Source organism: Salvelinus fontinalis, chromosome 21 (genome assembly GCF_029448725.1).
Source record: "Salvelinus fontinalis isolate EN_2023a chromosome 21, ASM2944872v1, whole genome shotgun sequence".
NCBI lineage: Eukaryota > Metazoa > Chordata > Actinopteri > Salmoniformes > Salmonidae > Salvelinus > Salvelinus fontinalis.
Window position 1 is genome coordinate 51,631,776 of NC_074685.1, and position 9,731 is coordinate 51,641,506.

A 9,731-nucleotide genomic window follows, 5' to 3' on the forward strand; every position below is an offset into this window, starting at 1 on the left:
ATGTCTGAAAAATCCTCCAAACATCCCTTTATCTTCCCTCAACGTGTTCTGGAGGCCGACAGGACAGTAAAGAGTTAGAAAAATAAGGTCTTTGCTGCTGATGTGCTAAAATACTGAGGGAGAGACCTCATCGTGGAGAGGCAACCTGGCCAGGTAAGATGGGTCTTGCAATTGTGGTGCAGTTTTCTAGTGTGATGAGGGGATTTGACTGCTTGAAATAGAGAAGATTGTTGTATATTTTGATCATTATAGGCTTTGTTGGTTGACTATAATGTCAAGCTAATCTTGCCAGGCCCATTATATATTTTCAAATATTAATCAATCACAGAACAGTTAATTAAATGCACATTTGAATCATGGAAATAGTGCTTGTAAATTTCTTCAATGAAAAAATGCATATCTTTTTATATATTTTTTTAATATAAATACAATTGTACCTCACACAAGGTCATGGGATGTGGCTTTGCAAAATCAGACCAGCTGAAGAAACGCGACAGAGAAAGTAAATGCTTTTTCTCATGTATTATCACCTCTTTAAACAATTAAACCATTATAAACCAGTTTGGATTAGCCTAGAGAGAAATTCACTCATCTTCTCTGTCTTGTTTTTCTGATAATTATAGCCAGCCTCTTAGTCCCAGGTAAAGTCTTACAATTCAATATTTGGTTAATTCAACTTTGTTTTCAAAATGAACATCAATGTTATTATCATCATCACATACTGTGCAAGATAACACTTGATTAACTAAGATTAACACTTGTACTTCTTTGCTTTATGTGTCTTTGTTTCCTACAACGTGATGTGAAGCTGCCACAGGTGAGTCAGTCAGTCTTCAGCTCGAGGACTAAATCACCACAGATCATTATGGGGTATTGGAGGATCTGAATTTGTAATCTATGACTGAGTTTTCCAGTAGTTACCGTTAACATTATCATCAGACAAGCTAAGAATAGCTGTAGAACTTTTCAGACAGGTATCAGACACTCAGACAAGCTACAAATAGCTGTAATACTGCTTTAAAAAAACTGAAGTGAAACAACTAAAGATACAGTGGGTCCCATGGTAAACCTGTGTGTTCTTTTGGTAATGGGATTGCGATAGCAATGAGAGGGTTATGACTTCAAGTCCCACAGGGATCACATACTGTAAGTGCCTATGTGTTGTAATATGCTCTCTCCCGACACTACTCATTCCCCTAGCAATGAGGGCAGCTCTCCTGATCCAACGTTGGTACCGTCAGTACGTGGCACGGCTGGAGATGAGACGCAGGTGCACCTGGAACATCTTCCAGTCCATCGAGTACGCAGGAGAGCAGGATCAGATCAAGGTGGGACAACAGAAACACATACCTAGCATTGCGGGAAAACTACACATTCATATGACACCATGTGATTCTTTTATTTATTTTTTTCAAATAGAATTGAATCAATTATGTATTTTCTTCTTCTTGTTCTTCTTGTTCTTCTACTTGTTCTTTGACTTCTTTATCTCAGCTCTACAACTTCTTTGGCTACCTCATGGATCACTTCACTCCAGCCAGCAGTGAGCGTAAGCTATCCTCTCACCTCATCCCCAGGCTATAGGCAAAGAAGTCAGGTGTACGAGATTAGGGATGTCCAAAATGGCCCCCTATTCTCCATATTGTGCACTACCTATGGGCCCTGGTCAAAAGTAGTTCCCAACATAGTGAATACTAGATTGCCATTGGCGATGCAACCCAGCTTTCCTCCCATTAGCTCATTTGACTAATTACCTACAGTACGTCCTCTGAAAAACCTGTGTCCTATCTCCGTCTTAGGGAACCTGATCTCACACATCTTCCGTGAGAACAACATCTGCCATAATGTAGATTGGGAGAGGTACTTCTGCTACAAGAGCATTGAGGTACCAGAGCTGTACTCTGGTCCCCACCTCTCTTTCCCCATAACATGTTCCAATGCAGCTGAGCTGGTGGAGGCCTTCAAGAACAAACAAGTAGGTATTCCTACTCACAAGTGATCCAGCAAGCAAGGGTAGGCAGGGCCATCAGTGGCCTCCATGTGCCAAACATCCATTCTACCACCAACTGTTGGGCAGAGACTTGCCATTATGCTAGTTTTCTCTGCTGACTGCCCTCTGTTGTTGACTTTCTACTAACGACTTTCCTCTCATTTCTCGTTTTCCCTCAAGCATTCTGTTCTTCTCTGTCTGTTTTTCCCAGTAGCAGCTCCATTCTCGCTATGTCCTTCAGCTCCTTGGGGAGACCTGGAGGCTGCTGAGGATCCTCCCCAACATCAGTCAGATCTCCACCTGCCACAACAAGGAGATCACCATCTGTGGTAGAAACATAACCACACATCAGGCTTTTAAACAATTCACTGGTTGTATAGCTTTATTGCTTCTTATGTTTTACCAACTTGTCACTCACTGGTAAACCCTCTCCCCCCCAACAGGAGACTTACATGGGCATCTTGAGGATCTTTTGTTGGTCTTCTACAAGGTGGATGCCACTTTTTTGCCAACGCACCACATCACAATTCACATGACATGGTTCTCATTCATAATGAATGCAAACTAATTTAAGCTTTCTTTAAGAAGTATTTGACATGTGCTTACCTATCTTGATCAGAATGGTTTGCCATCGTCTGAGAAGCCGTATGTCTTCAATGGAGACTTTGTGGATCGAGGAAAAGATTCCCTGGAGATCCTCCTCATCCTGTTTTCCTTTCTCCTGGTCTATCCTAATGATGTCCATCTGAACAGAGGCAACCACGAGGACCATATCGTTAACCTAAGGTACTATCAGACATACTGTATGTACAGTATAATCCCTGCACTAACATACATAACATGAACATGTCTACTTCTGCCAAGCTTCCCAGGAAAGCAATGAAAACAGTCAAGCAGTGCTAAAAATAGCCCAAATTAACATATGTAGATGACATTCCTATTCTGACAATTCTGATACCTACTTAGATAATACCTTTGATGATACATGGTTGTAACATTGACAGAAAATACAGAAATGCCAAAGGTGGATGTGTTGCCGTTTACATTCAGAACAAGTGATCACACTACAGTAGCCATATCTAGGAAAATCAACATTCCAAAGGCTGGGCCTAATATAGTGTACAAGAGGTCATACAATATGTTTTGTAGTGATTCCTATGTTGTTGATGTAAATAATATTTGTTGGTCTGTTGTGTGTAATGAGGAGCAACCAGATGCTGCAATTGACACATTTATGAAGTTGCTTATCTCAGTTACTAATAAGCATGCACCCATTAAGAAAATGACTGTTAAAGCTGTTAAATCCCTGTGGATTGTTGAGGAATTGAAAAATTGCATGCTTATTAGTACCTGAGGAAAAAGGAACGGCAAATAAGTCTGGCTACATAACCGATTGGCAAACAGGGCAGAATAGCTCTACTTATTTTTGTTAGAAGTGTTAACATGCTGAATGCACCGAGGTGTCTGTTAAAACTACTAGCACACAGCTCGGACACCCATGCATACCCCACAAGACACGCCACCAAAGGTCTCTTCACAATCCCAGAGTCAAGAACAGAATATGAGAGGTGCACATAGAGCCATGGCTACATTGAACTCTATTCCACATCAGAAAACTGATGCAAGCAGTAGAATTGGATTTCAAAAACAGATAAAATACACCTTATGGAACAGCGGGGACTGTAAAGAGATACACATAGACACAGACACACATACACATGATAAGACATGCACTCTACACTCGTGCACCTGGATGTTGTATTGTAAATATGTGGTGATGGAGTGGTGGCCTGAATGTGCTGGGTAAGGTGTTATGAAAAGTAATGTCATGTAGTATTTTAAACTGTTATGTTGCTGGACCCCAGCAGCTAATGGGATCCATAATAAATACAAATACAAATAATCTCTTCTTCTCTGGTATTCCCCAGTAGAAACATAATTCAACACACTTTTCTTTTCCCCCAGATATGGCTTCACCAAAGAGGTGCTTGGAAAATACAGGGTAGGTCTCACCTTGTGTCATTCTATAACATTGGATAATTGTTCAAATTGCTTTGCCTCTGCCCCAAACCAAGTGTTTCAAAAAATAACTATGATTTTCCCAGAGCAGTCCTATTTATTTGATATGGATGAACCACATCATAGATAATTTATTCTGCTAATCAGAATCATCTAATCTTCCTGAGTATTATGTTAACCAGTGATCAGAGTCCACTTATATCAAGCCTATCTATTTCAGTGTGTAATGTGGGTCACTCTCCCTCTTGACTAAGGAGATTACAGGATCTTTCTCTCCGTCAACTGTGTGACTCTTCGTGACTCTCTTTCTCTTCCTCTTCCTCTCTATCTTTGTGTGTTTGTGTACGTGTGTCAGTCAGTCAGTCTTAAATAGCCAGCACACTGACCCAGTTAGTCAGGAATACCTGTTTGTTTTAGGTTACATGGTTACAGTAGCCAATGGATAAACTGTTGGTAGATAACACCATCCACATCCACTTAGTTCTTGATTAAAGACCTACTGTATGTGATGTGTTAATAGTGTGTATCCCAAAAGGCAAAAATAGCACTACACAGGTTACTGCACAGGCCTTATAGTTTTCAATATAATCAATGACGCTGACATGTTGAATCTTATACTAACTTATGCATAATAAGAAATATTCTGATCAACATTGTTGTCGCTTGACTTGTGCTTAGCTTCATGGCAAGAAGATTCTAAAGCTTCTCCAGAAGATCTTTAGCTGGTTGCCCCTGGCGACAGTAATTGACCACAAGGTGTTGGTTCTGCACGGCGGTATCTCAGACACCACGGACCTTCACCTCATATCCAGGGTGGACAGACACAAAGTAAAACCTCACTAACACCTCACTTAACGGAATAGCTCCCCTGTAATAAAGTATAACCTCACAGAACCCTTCTCTTTAGTTCACCCACATTACTTAAATGTAGCTGAGCATCAATTAGACACTAATTGATGATTCATCTTAGTCTATTCTAGCCTTAGTATAGACAGGTGTAATGTCCCTAAATATCCCTAAACCTAAATATATAGTGGGGCTGAGAAGCTTAAGTTGATTGCTTGCCCAGATCACTTTTCTCATTGTTAAATAATGTCTGTGCTAAGTGCTCACTGTAGAATGGATCATGACAATACTTGTATCTGTAGTATGTTTCAGCTCTCCGGCCTCCCAAGAGGACGAGGCAAAACAGGTCAGGTATGACCAACTCCGATCTAGAAGACGATGACCCAACCGCCAAGTCTGTGGACAGCAGCAGGCGCCGGGTCCACTCCCTGACCCACAGCAGCAGCACAGGGACCAGGCATGAGGTCCAGCGTCGCTCCCTGCAGGGCCTGAACAACAGGGTGACCTGCTCTGTAGAAGAGGAGCTGAAGGAGAGACGCAGGCAGGCCGGACTTAGCCAGTCCTACGGAGACCTCCGTAACTCCCTGACTAACTCTGACTCTGACCCAGACCCAGACTCTGGAGAGCTGCTGGAGTCGTACGGGGACGAGTGGAAACAGGTAACTGAGATCATACACCATTTACATCACATATAATTGTTAGAGTATGTTTAAAGACAAAATAACAGTTGGTGATGTTTTAGGAGGATTATTCATATTTGGGTGAAAGGATTAGGATAGCAGGAGCTGATGGAGTTAAAGGCTGACATTTGTTTATATTATGGGGTGGAATTGATTTGAGTTCTACCTGTATTTGAAGAATAGCAAAGATGATTGAAAGCAAGAGATAGACTGATTTGGGTGGACATTGTTAGTCTACAGAACAAGTGAAAGGCCACCCCCCTAGTGGTGGTGTTAACTAGTAACTACACCCTGGTGTTGTCTGTCTGGGCTGCAGATTGTAGACATGCTATGGAGTGACCCCATGCCCCAGGATGGCTGTGTTCCCAATGAGGTGCGAGGTGGAGGATGTTACTGGGGTCCTGATGTGACAGAAGAGGTCCTGCGACGTCACAACCTCACGCTGCTCATACGCTCACATGAGTGCAAGCAAGAGGGCTATGAGTTCTGCCACAACCGCAGGGTGAGGAAGACCACAGACATAGCACAATCAAACGAGAATGAAATATGCAATAAACTGTAGCAAAATGTTTTTATTGCAGCCATCTATTTGAAATAAAAAAGGAATACAAACGCTGTGAGTGTTTGATAAAATCCTCTAAGAGTAGGCAAAATAGCTTTGAGATCTAAAGCAAAATAGAACCTTTCAATTATGCTTGTTCTTTCTCTTTCTCTAGGTCCTAACCATATTTTCTGCATCTAACTACTATGAGGTGGGAAGCAACAGAGGAGCGTACATCAGGATGGGTCCTGACCTGGTGCCTCACTTCATCCAGTACCAGGCCAACAGGGCTACTAGGGCGCTCACACTGAGACAAAGGTAGCATAGGTCACACGAGCCATAGATAGATGCTTAAATGACTCTGGGACACAGGCAGCCCAATTCTGATATTTTTCCCCACTAATTAGTATTTTGACCAATCAGATCAGCTCTTTTGCCAATAATTGGGGAAAAAGATCAGAGTTGGACTGCCTGTGTAAACACAACCATTGTGTCATCTGTGTGGAGAGGGTCATGAAATGGCACTCTGAACAATTGAATATCAGACTGAAAGAAGATTACCTCAGATGTGTATGATATGTCTGACATCTCACACATACTGCAATTCTTCACTAAAAACCCTGCAGTGAATTCCTTGTATACATCAGACACATTTTCCACTGTGTGTGATGTGGTTGATGCCTTCTGTTTTCAGTGTTGGGCGGACTGAGCGTTCAGCTCTCAGGGCTTTGAGGGAAAAGCTGTTTGCACATAAGTCAGACCTTATCAGTTCCTTTCAAGAATACGACCCGGAAAATACAGGTACTGAACCACGCACTCACCGTTTCACTCATATCACAACTACCAGGAACCTCTGTTCCCCTTAGTACTTTAGTGAATACATTATATAATGTTGACTACTATTCATCACCACCTAGTGGCAACAGTATATTTAGCAGTCTTAAAATCCTATCATAAAGGTTCCAAATGTACACTGAATGGTGTCAACATCAAATCATGTTTTATAGCGTCTCTCTCTGTGATGATTAAGTGTCTTTATGGCCCAGTATAGGATATAGATAAAAGTTCTCTATGCAGTAAAAAGTATTGTCAGTGTTTTATGTTTATCTGTGTGATCACTGCATGGTCTGGTCTCTCTCTGTGGCTGTGTTGAGACTGGGTTAACCTTGAAGTGTTAGCGTAGCAGTTTGAGGCTGACTGTGTGACTGCTGCATGGTCTCTGTAATGGCTGTGTGGTGTGGTCTCTCAGGGCTGATCTCTCTGGGCCACTGGGCCTGTGCCATGGAGGCTGTGTTGAGGCTGGGTCTACCCTGGAGGGTGCTGCGGTCTCAGCTAGTGGGAGACACTCTGGATGGCATGCTGGACTATCATCTCTGGTTCAGAGAACTGGCCATCACCGAGCCCAACACAGAGGTGAGGTTTACTAACACACAAACGTAAACATGCATACGCACGCATGCGCACACACACACACACACACAACAGCAAACAAGGACCTAACAATATTCCTGGTCGCTGCCTTTTATCTACCAGCTCTCGAATGCCAGTCTGCTTGAGACCATGTATAAGCACCACTCCAACCTAGAGACCATCTTCAGGATCATAGACACAGACAACTCAGGTGAGTAAATAATCAGCTTGGCCCAGATACCTGCCCTGTTGTGTTTTACAAACATGAACTTTGTCAAGCCTCTCAGGCCCCTCTCTGTCATAACACAGAGAGCTTATTAGTAACAAGCTGCATATGATGTTCCATTGAAAACAAAGAGATTAATTGCACTGCATTGATTCCCAGAGGGAATATTGGATGTGTCACCAGCATAGGACCTACAGGAACAACAGACACACGTGTAAGAGACATTGTGCTTGTTTAACAGTATTTAACTAGGCAAGTCAGTTAAGAAATTCTTAATTACAATGACAAACTATAGCCTACTGTAGGCTATCCTAAAAGCCCACACTGGTGGTATTCGATCCTCTGCCTTGTGCAAACACGTGATTGCATCCCTTGACCAATTACACTATAGAAAAGCTAGTGAATCGAGACATTTCAAGCTGGTGAGTGAGGTTACGAATCCATCTCTGTTACACAGGCACACATCAGAACATAGGCCTGATGTACTTTATTTTTCCTTGTCTGATCTGTCTGATATCTTACATGTGAAATAAACCCATTCGATTGAGTATAAATCAGTACCATATGAAACCAGGTTTTAAAATTGCAGATTGTCACAGTCTTTCACTCAAAGACCCCTAAAATTCTTCTGGTGCACTACAGATTAAATAATGTGTGGTCAAGGGGGGGAAACACATTTCTATTCAAATATGTAAAGCTGAAGCAACCAGATCCCACAATAGAAATGTAAAGGTCATTCCCGATTGAGTCGACATATTGCATTCACGGTTAACACTGCATAACATTGCATTTAAAATGTCAATCACGCTTTAATGCTGAACTTCCATGATGCAGATTGAATAGAGCCCATGATCTAAAATACAAAGCACTATTCTATTTCATTGTCTCCCAGGTCTGATATCGTTTGAAGAGTTCCGTCAGACGTGGAAGCTGCTTAGCTCCCATCTGCAGACAGAGATCAGTGACGAGGCCATCAGTGACCTGGCCGTCTCCATCGACTTCAACAAAGACGGCAGCATAGACATCAATGAGTTCATGGAGGCCTTCCGGCTAGTGGGAGGAGACCTACTGCAGAATGAAGGTGACCCCCACTGACACACATCTTCAACAGGAAATATATTGCTACAAACTGGAATCTATTCATTGCAATCAATGGTCAACAGTACCATAGGAGGGCTTCCAGACGACCTACTGCAACAAGGGAGATGATGACCCACTGATAAAGCACTTCAAGAGGAAATACAGTATATTACTACCAACTGGAATCTACCCATTCAAATCAATGGTCTAGCCCTGGAGGGGTCAACAGTATGATCAGACGAGGGCTTTCAGCAACCTGCTGCCACATGAACAGTAGTCTTGCTTGCCAGCCTCATGGTGCTCCATCATGCTGTGAGGGTGGGGACTACATGAATGCTAGTGAAAAGGGAGGGAGATGATTTTATTTTATTTTTCTCTGATACCTACTTCTAGAGAAAATATACTAGAAACTGGGAATCTATTTATTCCAATCAATGGACCCATTTCCAGCATCTCCAAAAGGACAGATATTGAGAGCCAATGAGAAAAGATGCAACATCATCAGAAAAAAGGACAATATTGAAAAGATTTTGGGGCATACTTGATTATTCATACAGGCCTCTCTCAATAGGTGACCATAATAATATTATGACCTAAGGAAATATTGATTCTATAGATGAAAACTATACAGCCATTGGCTAGTCATTGTGTAAGTGAGAGACCCAGACAGAACACAGGATATGGATTTGCAAAGCATTCGTTTTAGAAATGGTGCCTATGCTTGTGTAACAGATTAAGAATGTACCGGATAAACTCACCCACAGACTAAAATGTTGCCAATGAATCAGATCCTTTTCAGTGTAACAACTGGTTTGTATGTTGTCAAGCGGGCATTCATGGGAGACAGAGGACCCTGGTTCAAGCCCAGTCAGAGGCAGATTGAGGGAGGAAACAAAGCTGCTAAGCTAGCACTGACGCCGGTTACACTTGGGTAAGAAA

At 42.2% G+C, this 9,731-nt stretch overlaps 1 protein-coding gene across 1 annotated transcript; it reads left to right on the top strand.

Annotated features, from left to right (window-relative positions):
• Positions 1-1,202: 1,202 nt before the first annotated feature.
• Positions 1,203-9,672, top strand: LOC129819097 (serine/threonine-protein phosphatase with EF-hands 2-like). Its single transcript, XM_055875662.1, has 15 exons — positions 1,203-1,328; positions 1,495-1,549; positions 1,800-1,975; positions 2,205-2,319; positions 2,434-2,480; positions 2,610-2,776; positions 3,956-3,992; positions 4,688-4,837; positions 5,158-5,514; positions 5,852-6,037; positions 6,252-6,394; positions 6,771-6,877; positions 7,326-7,489; positions 7,610-7,697; positions 8,605-9,672. The coding sequence occupies exons 1-15, from the start codon at positions 1,203-1,205 to the stop codon at positions 8,805-8,807; spliced, it is 2,121 nt and encodes a 706-aa protein (XP_055731637.1). The 3' UTR covers positions 8,808-9,672.
• The last annotated feature ends 59 nt before the right edge of the window (positions 9,673-9,731 follow it).